At 45.0% G+C, this 19,311-nt stretch overlaps 1 protein-coding gene across 5 annotated transcripts in view; it reads left to right on the forward strand.

Moving 5' to 3' along the window:
* The window catches only part of LOC119167210 (uncharacterized), a 184,734-nt gene that overhangs the window by 108,257 nt on the left and 57,166 nt on the right, over nucleotides 1-19,311 (forward strand). For all 5 annotated transcript variants that reach the window (XM_075866913.1, XM_075866916.1, XM_075866917.1 and 2 more), the window contains exons 2-3: nucleotides 14,593-14,735; nucleotides 16,722-16,827. In XM_075866913.1, coding sequence (XP_075723028.1) covers nucleotides 14,593-14,735; nucleotides 16,722-16,827 — 249 coding nt within the window. The remainder of the gene's footprint in view (nucleotides 1-14,592; nucleotides 14,736-16,721; nucleotides 16,828-19,311) is intronic.

A 19,311-nucleotide genomic window follows, 5' to 3' on the forward strand; every position in this document is an offset into this window, starting at 1 on the left:
TCGTCAGAAATCTCAGGTTTGCACAATCGCGACAGCTTACCATGAAATGTTCAGTAGGAAAATTAAGGGTAACTGACTGGATTCCCAGGGAAGGCAAGCGGGCGAGGGGGAGACAGAAAGTTAGGAAGCAAATGAAATTGGGAAGTTGGCGGGTGTAAAGTGGCAACAGCAAGCACTGGATCGACCAAGTTGACTGATGGAACATGGGAGAGGCCTTCGTCTGGCAGTGGGCGTAGTCAAGCTGCTGCTGCTGCTGCTGCTGCTGCTGATGATGATGATGATTATAGTAGCTTTCTCTTATAACGGAGAAAGCCTAGCACGCCTCATAAAACGTGAAAAGTGACTGTTGGTTCGTCAATCATGCAAACAATCACGTGATGGTGTCACTGTATGACGTTAATGCAAAACTTTTGGCACATTGATGTAATTAAGACACTAATATATGAAATGTGTGACATAATGACGTCACATGACATCGTTGCAGATCCCAGTGGGCACTAAACAACCACATTAGGTGCGAAAAGCTTCCAGCGCCACTGATCCCAGAGGCAGTGCAACAGCACGTAAGGGGCAGAAAGCTTTCGGGACGGGTGACCTGGAGAAAAAAAATAAAACTACTCCTTCCGTCTTCCGGTCATATTCAGAAATTGCGTAATGTCTCTTGCGGTATTTAAATATTTCACATCAGCGTGCAAAGCTATGGCCTAGTCAAGAAAAGAAGCGTGCCGACTTTTTCGAGAAAGTTGTCATGGTGTCATTTGGAGCGTTGTGACATCAAACATATGCACCAAATTCACCTGGCTGATTACTAATTGGAGAGTGTTTTGAGTAGTGGTTCTACAGATGCTGACTGTTTTCAGAAGGGCCCCGCCACGGTGGTCTAGGGGCTAAGGTTCTCGGCTGCTGATCCGCAGGCGGAAATGTTGTAGGTCCGTGTGCTCAGATTCGGGTGCGCGTTAAAAAACCCCAGGTGATCCAAATATCCGGAGCCCTCCACTACAGCGTGCCTCATAAATCATATGGTGGTTCTGGAACGTTAAACCCTACATATCAAATCAAAGTGATCAGAAGGGCGTTGCTCAATGCTCTTAATGAGAGCTTCAGAATTCCCTGTTAGGACTGACACTTTTTTTAGTCTCTGGAACTTGTAGCACCGTATTTGCCGTTTTTTCCTAAGGCTTTCAGGGCACATAGTGACGCTTGGTATATTAAGTGTATGGATTAGCTTTTCCAGTATTCGCTATCATGTGGTGGTGCAAAATACCAGTAAGCCAAGTCGCGTTCCTCTACCAAGTGAACGTCACCTTTATGCCAGCCTAACGAAAGGCCTTCGCTTATATACACGTGATGCAAACCATTTTGGATGAAACAATGACAGGTGACATTGAAAAGCTTATATGACGCGTATTATGCCATACGCGCAAAAAAAATGTTCCACGAGGCGATTGAAGAGGTAATCTGTTCGACCTCGCTGTCAGATTTTCGTTTCGAAAGCGGCTGCATGCGGGTCATTGATCTGGTTGTCGCACTTTGTTTACGGCATCAATTTCTGAGACTTGAAGCGTGATTGACAGCCTTGCTTTTTATACTTTGTCGCAGACAGCCCACTACTCATGGAATGCGTGCGACTATTGTTCCCCGATGAAGCTGGCAGGCGTAACTTTTCAGCTGACGTTTGACGACGATGCTCTTGGTAAAAAAAAAAACACAAAAAAACGAACGGGTTGAACTCGAGGCACGCCAAGATGTTACGTTGACAGTCTGATGGAGCCCACTTTGTCTATTTTATATAATGTACGGAATTACGTCCGCATGTTTTGTATTGGGAACTTCGCGAAAGATGGCATGAATTCAGCTCGATATGAATGTACCACTTCTCAGTTCGGTAACATGGCGAATTTTTTCAGCTGAAGCAATTGCTGGATAATGGTGGATAATGCACGGATCTCACAAAAGGACTTTCAAAGATAGAGTCCCAAACGGTAGCCTATGGATTTAGATGTTTAAGAGGGAGTCTTAGTCATTCCATCATCATTTTCTTGTTTTTATTTTTTGATTCATGCGTGATCTGTGACAGCATCGCATTGCCATAAGCGACATTGCACCTGTGCTCTCTTGTTTGTGCGTCCCGCTGAAATCATTTTGTTTCCCGGTGCAGTAGTACTCACGTGAACTGCTGTTACTGTAGTATGTAATAAACTTCCCCGTGTTTTCTTATCAGTTAAATTCAAGGCAGCGTTTCTTGCGTGCCATGTCCTCCAGGAATTCCTGCGTACAACTCTCTCCCATCGCACAGCTCATGCCATGCGCTAAGTCGACTGGCGTTTTGAAGAATACACGCGAGGAAGCGTGTCACCGCATCTTCGCCTTGCAAACGGACGAAATGTTGTGGTCACGTAGTCGGATCTCGGTGGCGCTCTCTGTTTGAAGTGAGAGTACCAAGCACACCCAGAACAAGGAGTATTAAAGGAAAATTGCTGGAGTGGAAGCACCCGCAATGCCTTGCAAACAGACGTGAAGCCAGCTTTTGCCACTGCCAATATGGCGGAAACATGCTCTTTTCTGGTAGTGCCCCCTTAAATATCAAGTGACTGTGATATGTTAATGTAAATGCTACGTTAGTTCGATATTAAAAGATAGTTGTTTCCGACAAAATAACACACACAAAAAACGAGTATGGATGACTAAATCTCCAAAGAACTATGTCTCTGATTAGAGGTTCACCAAGGAAAACTAGCAACACTAAGACGCACTTGAAGCACTCTGTGACCCGGAAAAGTTTCCACATTGCACTCGTTGGGCGTGCGAGGGAAACGTTCCATTTGCTTCTCGTCGCCCATAATATGCGAATCTGCTCAAACTTAGTGCTTTTTGCGTTTCCCTTTCTCTTTGTTTTCTTTAGTGATTCGTGATCTGTGAGAATATTAAAGTGCTGTGTGTTACATCGTTTCTATGTTCTCTTGTTTGTTCGTTCGAATCCCGGCTGTGGCGGCTGCATTTCCGATGGAGGCGGAAATGATGTAGGCCCGTGTACTCAGATTTGGGTGCACGTTAAAGAACCCCAGGTGATCGAAATTTCCGGAGCCCTCCACTACGGCGTCTCTCATAATCATATGGTGATTTTGGGACGTTAAACCCCACATATCAATCAATCTCTTGTTTGTTCACGCCACTGAAGTGATTTTGTTACACCAGACAGTTGTACTCACCTGAAACGTTGTTACCGGTTTCCAATAAACTTCCCTTTTTTAATCGTTGAACGGTAATACTTTATCCTGCCCGTTGTAAGATAGGCGCCGCAGCCACCCTTAGGCACGGCTTCACGTCTGGGCAACCGTTTTCACTACAGCACTTTTTAAAATCCTCCTTGATCCAGAAGTGGAGCTTGGTGCTTTCAGAGAACCAGACGAACACCCTCAGAGCGCTTGATTTGGACCAGCCAAACAAGACGCGCGTCGTCGGAGTGCTGTATTGGAAATGACCTGTGGAGTATATCATATGATCGCGTGGTAATGTTTCCGTTTGTCTGTTCTAGAGACTATAATGAACGCTGGGAAGAACATAAAAGGTGGCGCTCTAATTCAGCCCGAAAACGGTGTTCCAGCGACGGCCGGTATGCCTGTAACAAAACGGGGCCGTTTACGTAAGGAGCGAATATTGAGAAGTGAGAAATAAATGAAGAAAATTGTTATGTCGGCTTCGCAGATGTCAATCTTTGCTGGCCCTTGATTTCTCCTACAGGGCAAGGATTCTTATACTTCTTAATACTTTCTCACAAACAATTAGGAAGAGAAAAAAAAACTATTCTAAGGAAAAAGGATAGACAGAAGTGGTAGACTCAGGATTAAGGAAAACGTGTAGACTAAGGAGCTTGCATAGTGGTGCCCCACAGGTTTCCGTCCCTCACCTAACGTCCCTCAAGAACCGTTAAGTACACTTCCGAGTTCGAGCTAGCGAGTTGTGTGTGCTCTGAACTTTTCACAATGTTCTTCGCCGAAGGCCACACTCCCAATGAGATGTGATTCAAAGTTGGCAAGCCACAGAGAAGCGTCATGCTTCAACCATACACTTTGCATCATCATCATCATAATCATCATCATCATCATCATCATCATCATCATCATCATCATCATCATCATCATCAGCCTGACTGCGCGCTCGGCAAGAGAAAGGCCTCGCCCTTGTTCCGCGAATCGACCCCGTGTTTTCTGGAGCCACGTTACACCCGCGAACTTATTATTAATCTCGTCTTCCCACCTGAATTTTGTCTGCCACTTCCCGCGTTTTCCTTCTCTTGAAATCCAGTCTGTTACTCTTAACGAACAGCGTTTAACCTTTCCTTCGCGCTGCGCGCCCTGCCGATGTCTGGTTGTTCGTCTTGATTTAGACTAAGATGCCCTTAACACCCGTTCGTTCACTGACCCACTCGGCTATCTCATATTTTCCTAAGATTAAACCGATGATTTTCCTTTTCATTGCTCCCTGCATTCTCCTCAATGTAAGCCTCCGTCCAGTTTTTTCGTTTACTTTGTCTGATCTTGTACACCTGTCTCTTTGGGCCTGTCATGGCCTGCAGTACTGTGGAGCAGTATTGTGAAATTAATAAATTAATAAACTTGTAGCCCTCCAACACGGCGTGCCTCTTAATCAAATCGTTGTTTTGTGACGCAAAACCTCAGATATCATCGAACGTAATCCTGTTTAAATAGTTCTGTCAACAGCCCTTTGTACTATAATACATCTCAGTGGCACTACATGTAACTGAATCTCAGCAGGCCCCGAGCTGCGAAAGTTTTTCTTTCCTATCCTCCACCAGCCATCTTAATGAAGACACTCCCCCCCCCCCCCCCGCCCCCTTTCTTGCATATATCTCGCAATGGCGGCGGCATGTGCTACGCGTGACTGACCCTTTCGCCGAGCTGCGCGGATGTAGTCCGCCGGATATTCGTCATGGTCATCGCTGGGGCGAACGAACGACGCAACCACGCCGCGATGGCTTATTGGTTGGCATGGTTCAGCGTAAGGGCCACACTGCGTGGCAGCTTCACGGGTATTTTTTCGGTGAGCGGAGGGTTTCGGTTCCCACGACCGTGCTGGACACAATGGGCTGGAAGTTGAATATTAAAATGTGTTTTAAAGGGACTCTCGATCGAAAAACAATTACCCTCTGCTTAGTGAATTACTCCTTTGCGATACCGAAATCGGCGGCTTTGCTTCAAGAAAGACAATGGCGTTGTGATGTCTGTGAGGTACTTAATTAACCCACATGGGCTTAACCCACAAAGTTTCGGGGCGTTTCGTGGAGTCAGTGTCGGCGAAACGCGAAAATTTTGCCACAGACGTCACTTTAAAATCAGCGACGTCACGTTCGGTGATTTTGGCGCAAAAAAGTATGAACGAAACTATGACCGTGATTCTTCCCCTCTATCAATAATGAGCCTTTGATAATGACAGAAACGCAATTAGAATATGCAGAGTGCCTTTTATGCATCTAAACCGATTGAGTGTTTCGCTTTGTGTCCCTTTAAGAAATTGAGGCGACCTTAACCTTGACTTGAAGTGTCCGGTAGGGGCACTCGCACCTCGTTGTTTTTTGGCGCACCTAGTGGGCACCTAGTGTGTCCTTGGTGTATTGGCCTGGTGTATTCATAAAGGCGTATTCACAGAAGCGTGATGTTTTCACATGGTGTACTCATTGGTGCATTCACCTGGCTCATGCATAGCGATACTCGCACCTCGGTGTTTATGGGCACATCGTGTACTAATTGGTGCATTCACTTGCTGTATTCATAAAGGCGTATTGGTAGAGCTGTGGTGTATTCACTTTGTCTATTCTTCTGGTGTATTCGTGAAGGCGTATTTAAAGAGGCGCTCGCACATTGGTCGCCGTCTGCACTTGGTGTATTTATTTGTGTATTCACCTGTGTTCATAAAGGCGTATCCATAGAGGCGTGGTGTATTATTGCGCTAGCAATAATATGGACATTCTAGACTGGATTTCGCCGCCGGCGTCGACGTCGCACCGTATATGTATACGTATCTTTATATATGAAAACGAAAGAAACAAAATCCACGAAAAAAGAATCCGGCACGCGGAATAGGACGTGGCACCTCCGCGTCGTGATTGCGATGCGTTAACCACTGAACCACCGAGAGGTTTTTTTTTTGCTTTATTGTTAAACCACTGACAGGTACATCCTTCGAAGTGCAAACGGCAATCTATTCCTATCTGTCACTTACCGCTCTTGGCGGGTATCTTTCAGGTGAATGATCGTATTTTCAGCATTATCAAGAAGATGGCGCAGTCAGCGTGCGGCGGCTCTCATATCTCCCGCGTACTTTGGCCCGCGTACTTTGGCCCGCGTACTCTTGCCCACGTAGAGAGTAAGGGGGTGTACGTTCGATCGCGTGCCCTTATCTTGCTGTGGAGAGGATCGTACGTCTTGGCTAGCCTTCTAGTTTTGTCGAAACAATTCTGTTATGGTTACCGGGCGCACAAAAGTCGCTGCAATCATTGCACAGCCTCCGTTTGTAAAAAGGGAGCGCTTTCCAGACACAGCGAAGTAACAACTGAGACGCTTAATCGCAATAATCTGTATCTGTGAGTACGTTTCGTGCCTGCTTTGTGCGTGAGAAACGCGGGGCACGTTTCGATCTACTTGCTATTCTGCACGTAACCTTCCAATTTCTCGCTATCGCGTTCATTGCTTCGCCTTAACGGCAAAGCTGTGACTTTTTACCTGGTGTATTCACTGCGCCGAGAATTTGTTTCGTCACACTGAAGGATCTGGTCTCGGAGGTCGCGCGTGCAGTTGATATCGGCTCTGCATAGTGCCGCAACTATCCAGGCTGGTCATTTGAAAAGCGTGCGCTCTTTCCCTGAAATGTGTCAATGAATTTTCCCTTAGCTGACAGTTACTCATAACCATTAAATTGAGTATAAATGAGCTCTGATATTATGTGTATGTAGTATAGCTCATAACTTGAACGAGAATGATCAATTTCGTGCCAAAGCTATTTTTTTTGAAACTCGTTTTCTGAATATTCTCACAACGGGAAATAAGTGCTTGGATGAGTAACAAACGTTACCTGTTGCTTGGTCCGGTAATAAGCAAACACGTTGGTATTTTGTGTATTTGGTTTAAACGGTTAAAGATACCTTTCCGCGCTTACTACGCAGTCTGCTTACCATAATTTTTATTCATTATTTTTATTGGGGAATGACCGCAGTTCTAGTTTCCCGCAACGCTTTTTCTACGCGAACTCACCAGGGCTTCTACATGCATAGCCTTCGCGATTTGTGTCGGTGCTACAATCTCTGAGGGCGTGCGACTCCACCACACACTCTTAATTTTTGCCCCGTCACTCTCATCAACGCCTAGCACAGAAAAAAAAAGTAAGGGAAATATGGGGGGAATTAACAAGTCTGGCCGAATGGTTAGTGCATGTGTGCGTGGGTTTGCGTGCATGTGCGCACAGACGACGTTTTTATTCGCTCGTTCGTTCACTTACCGTCGTTCTGACTCTCGCCTAGTTTTGTCTTTATTCCTCTTAATTTTTCTTTTTGTTTTTTATATCGCTGTATTTTTTTTTAAACCCTCTTCGATCCTCATTCCAGCCTTCACCCTTTAACCCGTTGAGCACGCTTGACCCGGCTGGCGGCCAGCCAAGCCGATAGACTCTGGCACGATCACCCTCCGGCTTGGCTGCTCTAACGATGATGGAGAGAGATGAGAGATAGAGAGAGGTAAAGAGAGACAGACAGAAAGAGAGATAAACGTAGACAGAGAGAGAGAGCCGTAGATACATAGAGATACATATTTATATGTACAAAGATGGAAATAGAGAGAGAGAGATGAGAGATAGGTAGAGGTAGAGACAAAAGCAAATGTAGAGGTAGATAGATCAAGGCAGACAGACAGACAGACAGACAGACAGACAGACAGACAGACAGACAGACAGACAGACAGACAGACAGACAGACAGACAGACAGACAGACAGACAGACAGACACACACACACACACACACACACACACACACACACACACACACACACACACACAGACACACAGACACACAGATAGATAGATAGATAGATAGATAGATAGATAGATAGATAGATAGATAGATAGACAGACAGACAGACAGACAGACACCGAGACGTGTGGTCTAGGCGGTAGTAGTAGAGGAGTTGGGCGGATGATTGCGAGAAGACATCGTGTGGGGAGGAGGCTCCTAGATGGCGGAGAGGCGCGACGGCCTCCTTGAGCACGTACGTGTAGAAGACGTTGAGGTAGCATCGGTAATTCCGGGTATTTTTTCTTTCTAATTCGCGGTCGCACTGTTTGGTTTATTAGTTTTTTTTTTGCATCTGTGCGTTTTACGACGCACGAAGAAGGTTGCGTTTTTGTTTTTTGCTTTCTCCTCCTGCCCGAGTCGAGGAATAAGAGAGAAGTCTTCCGCGCCGTAGTCGACCCTGTTTGAGGTCATCGTCGGGCGTTCGAAAAGGCCGTAGGGCAGCCGCATGCAAGATGAGGGCGATCCTTCTTGGGCGCAAGTGGACGGCGATTTTATAGCTGAGCATCGATGCGTGAGGGCACTGGTTAAAGGTAGAAAGCAATTAACGAAAACACGGCAAGGGCTATTAGAAAGTTGGCTTTTAGTCCTCGTGGTTTCTGGTTGTAGATACTGACTTGCGAGCTGCGCGAGTAGCTTCGGCTAAGCTTTTGGAAATGCACTAAATGCAGCGATTACAAATGCAGCTGCTTTAGTGGTTTGCGGGGCGAGTACGTATCCTGCGTTATCTTGGGAAGGAGTACGAGAAACGGAGTGGCCCACACATGCACAGCCAAGTGGGTACACGATGCAGAGTACATAGTATACAAGAGTATAGAATACGGAACACAACCGTACCACAATACTCGAAGCGATGTGTTGCCAGATGTTTAAAATAGAGGCTAAAAACACATTTTGGCGGTGTTATTTGTCGCGAAGATGGTCCGAATATGGGAGAAAGAATCAAAGAAAAATTTCATACTTTGAATGTCAACGCTATGCAACTACCGGAAATATTAATAAAGTATACGTGGCATTTTCCACTGGAAGCATGAAAAATAAACAGAAAGAGGGAAGTTTATTTATTAGTTGATTGGTAATTCAGAACTGCAGAAGCACACTCTGGCTTCGAAGACGCTCGCCACTGATTATTCTTGATACACTTGTACTTTTTTTTAAAGGCTACATCCGGAGATGCCTCATCAAACTCGAAAAGTCACCGTCAGCTGGTCTATGCAAGCATGCATTAATGCAAAAAAAAAAACATCGCGTGGTGACCACATCATGTGACGTAACTATGACGTTGCAGACTGCCAAAATTTGTGACGTGACACTGCGATGCTACACAACGCGACGTGACACGATTGACACTGTATATCGTTTCAGTTTTTCAATGATGATAATTATTAGTCCTTCTTTCTTCCTTGCGTCTATGCATAGTTTATTGTGTTCATTTTGTGAATTGGCATGCAATGCATGTAACGATTGACCTTTTTATATACGGAACTCTGGGTGTTGTCATAATTCTGCTTAAATAGGCGTGACCCTTTCAAAACGCACTGCCGAGGACGTTATGTCGAGCTTCATGCTCCCTTACGCAGCCCAGCATGGCAGTGTTTTTTCTCTCCGCTCAAGAGGTCTACTGGCTAAAATTTTCAGTATTGGTTCAGTATTCTGTGTGGCCAAATGTTTTCTTGATGTGTTTATAAAGTTTTGTGTTGTTACAGGCTTGATTCAGCAGTCTTGACAGTGGCTGCGATGTTAGTTGATAGGCAATATGTTATTACCGTGTAAGAGTCGTGGAATTATGTCTGCCTTGTTTCAACATCGCTCATAAACGTACAGCCCTGACGAATCGTGAAAATATTTGGAACTGTTATTACATCTGTAGAGACTTATGGGCTGTACTCAATCGTATTGTGGTCCACTACTGCGTCAAAAATTCGTATGATGTCAAGCTAAGAAAAAAAAATCTAAGCGTGCGTGCGAGCAAGTTCATCCTAGTCACCGGAAAAATTGCCGCTTCTGTAGGTGTTCGGCAGATGAGTTCAAGTATAGCAACTATGCGTCTTTTATCGTCATTTTGCTTCCGTCAAAAGTGAGCGGACCATGATAACCATATTTTGCGCGAAAAAATTTCTGGCATCCCTTACGAAAATATCATATACGAGCCTATAAAAAAAATCCCCATATATGGCTACATCAGAAATCGGGCATATCAGGCTTTATACGGAATCCCCTTATATGGACCCTATAAAACCTTATATGCCCAGTTCATGATATAGCCATATATGAACCTTATACTACCTGATATATCTAATCCCTTATATACACATGTATGGACCACTCTCCGTCTATGTTTGTGACACTTTCCTTCCAGATGCTCAGTTTGTTTATGCCTCCTGTTTATTTGGGCCGCATGATGCGCTTGCTGCTTCTTTTTCTGTCGTTGCGCGCCACCTCAACGCGAAAAAAAAAAATTCCGCCATATCCACGAAGTGAATGATAATGAGTGGGCGAAGCTCCGGAGGTAAACCTGGTAAACCATGAATCCTCTGTACATTTTGCCCACTCGATTTTATTACATCGCTCCCCCTAGCGTACGTCGCCGCACTAGATCGAACGATTGCCTTCAACCAATGACACACGCCATGTGTGACATCATTCCTATTTTATAAGATCTCGCGTCTTTCATCAACTACAAGTACCGCTTTCTAGTTTATAACATCTTGCATCTTTTTATCATCAGCTACAAGTACCACCATCTAGTAAACACTACAAGAACTAAACGAGAGGTGGCTACATACAGGAGACGGTACCGCCATCTAGTGAACACTGCAAGAACTAAACTAGAGGTGGCTACATACAGGGGACGGTACCGCCATCTAGTGAACACTTCAAGAACTAAACTAGAGGTGGCTACATACAGGCTACAGGGGACGCACAGCCCACGCCCTAAGGAGCTTCGCCCCTAAAAAAAAAAAAAAAAAAAACCCCGGGGCGGTCGGGCCTGTGCGCCGTCGCATAACAACGCGTTCACGTGTACGCGTGCGAACTTTCCGCATCACTGCTCTTGTTCGCCGCCCCGGTAGAAAAATACATAAATATAAAGGCGGTAAGCAAGAACGGGAGCGGGCAAGACGAAAGCGAAGTCACGCATACCAGATGTCGACGATCCCGCCTCGCTTTACCAGAACTTGTCGAGCAGTCAGGCCCAATGACACTTTTCAAGCTTTAAGAGAGAAAGACAACTACTATGGCGACTTACCCCTGTATTCTAGAATGTCCCTTCACTTAACGCTTCACCTTCACTGGAGAAAGCCGATGGGAGCGCCTTCTGTAGGCACGGCAAGTCACTGCACATCTGCGATAATCTGCTGCAATTCTTGAGTAGCACAGCGCCATTTTCAGCCGAGCAGTGGCGCAGTGTTCAACTGTGTCAAGTGAAGGGTGAAAGTCGAGTCGAGGAGCGTTTGTGAATACGGGGGTTAGACAGACAGATTAGTGGCCAGAAGGGTTTCATAGCATTTAGCGCTCATTTGTTTTGAGGAAATTGCTGATGTAGCCCTTAATTGAATTCACTATAATGTGGGCGAGGCGTTAGGCAATTAAACAGGTTAATGAATATACTAGCATGGCATGCATATCATAGCAGCCAGTAAGAATATAAAAACATAAGCGGAACAGAACAATACGAACCAATCAGGAGAGCCAAGTGTAGCAGACGAAGTGGACTCTCAAGTAGAAGATGCGAAATAAATCGGAAGTAAATGAAGAGACAGTAGCAATGAATACAACAAAACAGAAAAACAAGAATAAGGTGAAAAAAAGGATATGAAGGCCAGACTGTTAAGAAGACCAGAATATGAGGAACAGCAGCTAAAGTCACATTTATGAGTCAACACAGACAGAGAGAAGAACGGAATGACGAGAGAGAAACAGTCGGAAACCCGGAGAAAAGAGAACGAGAAAAAAACGAAATAGAAATGGACAACCCGAACAGGAGAAGCCACAAACGCAAACCCCAGGTGGTACAGAAGCGTAAGAAGCACTGATCAATCAACACAAACACACACAAGTACCAGAGGAAGTAGCAGGAGCCCGAGGAAGACGACTATGCAAGAAGTGAACAGGAAAAAAAAAAAAACGAGTAAATGAGGGTTGCTTCTGAATAGTATAGCTACTGCCGATGGCACGTGAAACTCGTTTGACGGGTTCGCCGCCGTTGCCATCGGGCCTTCACTCTTCTGGACCGATGGCATGCTCGTTTTCAGCCTCGGTCGCCGAGGCATCTGCGGGCCGCACGTGCGAGAGTGTTTGTGTTCGTATTTCGTCGTTCCGCACGGATTGCGTCGAACCAGCTAATTAACGACTTCGTCCTCCCGTTTCTTTTCTTGCTGTCTCTCTTTCAGTTCCGCGCACAAAGATTAGAGTGCCTGGAGCGTCGGCGTATGAGATTAGAGAGTGATGTCTGGTTATACGTGCCGTTTAGGTATGAAGAAAATGGCGAGAGAGAGAGAGTAGTCGTACACGTATTCGAAGAAGTTTCAAGTTAAGAGCCACGTCTGGTTTCTGTAGGGCATGCTTCATTTTGTTATCGTTTCCTGTAATCGTTCTTGTGAAGAGGCTTTATTTTGCTGGTGTTCGGTGTTCAGACATACATCGTGTCTGAATAATAGAAAAAAAAAGCAGTCTGGTAATAGTTTTTTGGTCGGAAAATAGCTTAACAGAGCAGCTGGCTTTTCGGCTTTCGCAAATGACCCACTGATGAGTAGACTCTCTCCGTTACCCCCCCCCCCCCCCCTAAATTTATGTTCGTTGGTATGCACGTATAATTCCTACTTACTTGTTTAAAAGAAGAGGCATTTGTATGCTTTACGTAGGCTGTTTTGTAGTTGTGAAGGATATTTCTTGCAGTATACGCCTTGTAGAAACCTAAAATATTGGTTATACGACAAAACAATTTTGGTGTTCCTGTTCGAGAATAAAAATCAAATATGTCCTCCTTATATGAACGATTCAGTTAAACAATCAGTAATGCTACCCTGCGATGGACAATAGTACTTCTCCCTCCCACATATACGCTTGCATATACAACGAAGTTTGCAGCATTTGGCATACATACGCAACATTCATAACAGGTGTCTGACTCATTGCAGTATTTCTGCTCCCCAACATTCAATGTCACCAGCCTGACATCCTTACGAGCCTACTGTTCTTTAATCACTACATTCGCACTGTCCACTGGCGCGAAAATTTGGGACTCCAGTGACTTGACGATCTGTGTATACTGCGAGTTTGCCTAGTAATCCAATAACCCTTTGATTAGCCTACTTATGCCGAACACTTGAAAACAGGTCAAAAGACATTGGCCAAGTCTGCAGATGGCACATTAGTTTGCGTCTCCTGTTCGACAACTCGTGTTGTCAGCTATGTCTTAAGGCACTGGGAAACAAAGCGCCACGCTACGTCGTCACATCGCATGTTCAACCGTTTATATATGCTTTATGGGCATGCTACATGAGAATGTGCTATACCTGTATCTGGTGTATCTATACATTAAAGAAGACGGCTCTCTAAATGAAACAAAAAAAATCACATCAATGAAACATTTTTCGGCTTGTCGGTGGTCTCTAAGGGCAAGATGTGCATGGGTAATGTTCTCCTACTCTATGCTCGTTAAGGGAGCATAACTCGACGCGACCCTCCTGGTTGAGTCATCAATAATCCACTCCCCCTCTAACTTTCCTGCCATCTGAGCAGATAGTTCCGACCGGTTTGTCTCCGAATGACCCACACGAAAAGGTGTCGCTGTGGAAACTGTAGACAGAGACGTTTAAGTTATGGACACAGCGGGGTGCCTGCGTCGAGCAGAAAAATGCCACTTGCCTCACTGTAATAGAGGTGTTGTTTTTTTTTTCTTTGCAGCATTTTGTTGACTGAAGAAGAATTACTTTAGAACGGCAGTGTTCAGATCAATGGTTATGGAAGGAATAGGGAGCATAGACCGGTTTGGGTTTGGTTGACCCTTGAGTTGCTGTCGCCATGGCAACTACATATGGAGAGTTTTAGGCAAAAGGCACACTTGCACAATATGATATTTGCATAGGGCCGCGAATGCACTAAGTACGTGGTATCTCACTTTGAAGAAGACAATGTTTTTCTTGATTCTGTATTGCTGAATACGTATAGGAGGAGTGCGTTGAAGCTGCAAAACTAAGTGTTGTAGTTGCGACAGGAACGGAAGCCATTACTGCTGAAATATTTCTTTCTTGGTTTCCTTAAATCTATTTATTTGTTCCTCAAATTGTGATGTTTAACAAAAGCTGATCCTTATTATGTATTTTTTCAGCATAAGTGTTTGTAGTTATCATAGTGAGCTTGTTCTTGAGACATTGCTCTTTCAAAACGAAACATCACTGCTGTACGAAACTGTACTCACAACATTCGCTGTATTGAGGCTACCCAAGCCTTATCACGATTCCTTCGAGACGAACTAACAGCGGGCGCTTTATTTCTGCATTGTGTTTTGCAGGAAAGCTGCTCATTCAGAAGACGGCGGTTACGCACAATTCGGTGACGTTGCAATGGCGGATGCGACAGTACCCGACTCCGTACCCCGGTGTGTTCTACACGCCACGATACGTCGGATCCGACACCAGGTGGACGAACGCTGAGGTGAGTCACCTCCTGAACCACTCGTATTCACCTTTTCATAAGCGCTTCCCTGGGCGCCGCCATAGCCCTCCTTGGGCTGTGCAAACTGGCGCGTCCCCTCGAAAATGCACTGACAACGCTGCGCCCTTAGCCTTTGTACTCACACGCACAGCCCATCATGGCGGTGTTTTTTTTCCTTCCTGCGAAAAGGTGCATAGATACAAGGTTATCTAACACACTATCCCCGCGTGGAAGATTCCCTTGAAACAGTATTAACGCGCAAAACACCAGAAAAAGTACAAAATCGGATGAATTATCGTTCGACTTAATAATTATTAGATGATGCTTGTGATTGCATGTATCGTGTGTTTGTTGTCTGCCTCGGTGGATAAGTGCTCAGCTGCAGGCTGCTGATCCGAAGTTCGTAGTTTTGATGCCATTGCACATTGAAAAAACACCACATGGTCGAAATTTCCGCGGCCCTCGACTACGGCGTTCCTAATAATCCTATTTTGGTTTTGGGCTGTAGAACCCCACATAAAAGTAATACTATTATTACTATTGTTTTATGTCTATGTCGCGTTTTTTTACCTCTCAGCCTTTGTCTGGCGACAATTATTTGTGTTCATGGTGCGACCATGTATGCAGTGACTGTTGTGTGCTTACCTTGATGAACTCATCTGTAAAACACGGACGTTTCGTGCGTGTGCATATTGATGACGTGTGACCACTAATGCGTACATTGTTTAGTATTGGAAATTGGTTTGTGTGTGTCCCTTTAGTCTATTTTCTACTGTTCATTGATTGTCGTGTGATAAGGTAAGGCGTGATATAAAAGTGCGCTTGAAATCGAGATACTTACTGAATATTGTAACGCTCTAAATGGAAAGCGAAATGAAATATTGGAAGTAAGATGCCTGGATGCAATTGAAATAATGACATGATTCGCCGAGAATTCCTTCGAGAACTCAACTTTACCAAACAGTGTTACGATCTTCTCTGCTCACGTGTACGCGATCGGTAAATCATAAGGTACGCACACATGCTAGATATTTAGTTTTAACTAACCTGTCCATTTTCTCTGCTTGAAACTTCTCGTTTGTTTTCTGAGATATCAAGTACTTAGTACAGTGAAGTAAACTAGAACACAAGCGGCTGTCGAAACCATCCCCAACATATAAACCGTCAACGATCGATGCTTTCTAGAGCTACTGCGCCGGTCGTCTCTGAGGCATTGTGTATTGAACCATGGCGCCTACTGGAAGAATCGGAGAGGGCGCCACACGCCTATGAAAGAACGAAACGCAAACCTAGTCGTTCTGCTTTTTTTTTTGTGTGTGTGTGGTCCGCTATCTGCCAAGCGCGCGCCGGCCGGTTTAATTCGCGTACACGATGACGTCATAACCACGAGGACAATAAACTACTGAACGGCCGTGGGCTTAATTTTGAGTGCAGTGAAATAATGTTAGATAGACAAAATCACTTATTCGGTAGTTCACTACTGTGATACTCATAAGTTATATATATATATATATATATATATATATATATATATATATATATATATATATATATATATATATATATATATATATATATATATATATATATAGTTGGACTACGTATTTTAATTTGTTCGTGGCAGGCTGTAGTTGAGGTGTAGGGCAGGCGTTGGGGGTCACGTGCTCTCGTGTAATAGTTTATTTGCATTTATTAGAACGTTCGGTTTGGTTAGTTGGTACTATGCCACCCTGAAACTTGGGTGCAACTTGGCGCTCCCTCGTATACACATCAGCGAGAACTCACAACCGCGTCTGCCTAGAGTACTTCAACTGTTGGAAGCATTTCACCATTCATACACTGAAGCGCTCACTCAATGGAGTGAGCACTTCGAGCGTGTGGCTCATAGAGCGCCAAGTTGCGCCTAATTTTTGAGGTGATTTATGTACTAGTGCGCAGCTTTTCTGCTCGTCTCTTATTTCTTCTCGTGGGTGTTTGGAATCGCAGCCCAACGACCATTCGGTGACGCTGAAGAACCTCAGGCCCAACACGGAGTACGTTGTGAGGATCATGCAGGACGGCAACCAAGAGATGATCGTCGTCCGGACAAAAGGTGAGCTGCTTGAACACCGTGCCGGCACTTTCGCTGCTGGTGCGAAAACAAATAGGCCTGGGACACTAGCGCAACCATTTTCAGGTAATGAATGCTGGGAAGTGCAAAATACTGAAATGAACAACAACAACAACAACAACAACAAAAACAACAACAACAACAACAACAACAACAACAACAACAACAACAACAACAAAGTTTTATTATTATTATTTACATTTGGCAGAATGTAGGAAGGTAGGCTACGTTAGAGCCGGCTATCCCAACGTCATGAGAGTAACGTACGGGATAAACACACAAACAAGAAAAATTAAGAATGACATAGGAAAAAAAAACTAATCAGAGGCACTATGTACATATATATATATACATTATAGGGTTTATAATGCATGAATGAGCCCAGTAGGTATGGTCATAGTCTAGTTCATACTCCCGCACATATACACTTTCCTACATGTATAAAATTGGGCAGATCAGATCTTCCAGGTCGTTTGCTTCCATCTGATTCCACGTACATTGCGTAGAACGTCAGTGCATGTACGCTGACTAATCGCTCCGTTTTTTAGCCTCGATTATAACGAAAACAAATACAAGACTTACTGAAAGGAACCGACATAATGGAAATGCCTCGCCGCTATATATAATGGTTTAACAGATGTACATTTATAATGAACATTGCATATGTTTTTATGGAAAATCAGACATCAAAAGGAGGTTTAAGTATACATATACTTAGGCTAAAGCACACAACATAAATAGAAATAGCCAGATGACGCAAGATGTTGATACTCCAGTTGGAAATTATTAGGTGGAACCCTTCTCCTACGGTGCATCTAGCAGTTAAATATTATGGCGTATACATCATTTGTTTGGCTAAGCTACAAAGAAAGAGATAGTCAAGCAAAAGAGGTACAAAGGAGAGAACGGAAGGCCACCAGTTTACTCAGCTTTCGAATTTCGCCGCCGTTAACCTAGCATTGTACGGCGACATTTGTTGCTTCGTTCTCACATAAAACTGTTCCAGGACATTGGTCGCCCAGTTTACAGATAGCGTGAAGCGTTGCAAGCCGTCTGTAAAGGAATCAGTGTTTTGCGCTTTCACGGAGTCAGGAGCAAACCCTTTTGAATCAAGCAGGCAACGGTATGCCTTTGAACCCTATCTAATTCACTAACGTTTTCTAACGTCTCCCATGGTTCAGCGCACCATAGTAAATTGTACTGTTCCTTCACAAGTATCCTACTGGTTAATCTTATGCTTCCATCACTACTTCTCCGTGTACATCAGCGCGAAAGTCCACACATCATGTAGTACAACATCGTCCTATGTGGCGGTGGAACGGATTCATCAGTATATTACTTGGTACGAATAACAGCGCTGTGAAGGCGTGATGCTTGATTCTCACACGTGATGCTTTCCCCCTCTCTCTCTTTCTTGGCTTACGGACTCGCCGAACTCGTATATCTATCACTGTACGCTGTGAGACATTCCCATAACGGAGAAATGAAAGAAGTGGAGGGGAGGGAGGGATGCAGAGCACAACACACGCACACGCGCACTCTGGACCTCTACGGCAACTGACATAGCGCCAAACGCTCGTATGCCCCAACACCACCACCTCGTATTTTATTCCAGCACCTGCTGTCGACCAAACGCGTTCCTTCCATCGACAGCCCGAATAGATGTGTACAGCAGCGCCCCCTCGCCACTGGAAAAAAACGTGGCGCCCTCTACGTAGTCAACTGCGCGCGAGCGTTTCTGTAGCGTCAACCGCAAAAAATGATAAAAACGAAAGGAAAGCGTTATAGAAAGTCGTTCGAGGACCACGTCGGCTGCGGTACCTGGCTTGCGTCGGTGACTTCAGAAGGCGACGCTGGAACGACCCGCATTCAAGAACCCGAAAGTGGCTATACACATACACAAAAACCCGCGTTTAGAGACGCAGAAACACGAACCGAAACTACTACTGATGCTAGAGGGGAAATGCAGGAGGCTGGTCTGAAGCGGAGGAGGCACGAGAGAAGGCTCGCGGACGTTGTCGGGCATGTCGGCGAGTCTGTTTGTCTCCTTTGGTATTTTTGTTTACTTGTCGGCACGTCGGAGTGGAGGGACGTGGCGACCGGAGGAATGCTCTGCAAACACGCGTTCTCTCCGAGCGGCGTTTATAGTCTGCCGCCGGCCACCGTAACTGCTGGCCTCTTGGTTCTGTTTAGGTTTAGCGAGATGGCATTTCATCCTCCCTCTCTTCCCCCACTTATTGCTTTCTTAGTTCTGTTTTCCCACGCAGTGGCGCCACTATCGTTTGCCGCCACGGCGTTTGGTCGTTTGGCCCTATTGTTCGGCATTCTTCAGTGATGACTACGCTGTTTTACGGGGTGGACTACTCCCAAACGCTTGAAGCGCGGAGAAAAGGGGCCTTAGCGTCGGACGCTTAGGCCATTTTTTTTTCCTCTCGTGAGACGATAAGCTACCGAAAGCTTACTACA

This window comes from Rhipicephalus microplus, chromosome 6 (assembly GCF_043290135.1).
Source record: "Rhipicephalus microplus isolate Deutch F79 chromosome 6, USDA_Rmic, whole genome shotgun sequence".
NCBI lineage: Eukaryota > Metazoa > Arthropoda > Arachnida > Ixodida > Ixodidae > Rhipicephalus > Rhipicephalus microplus.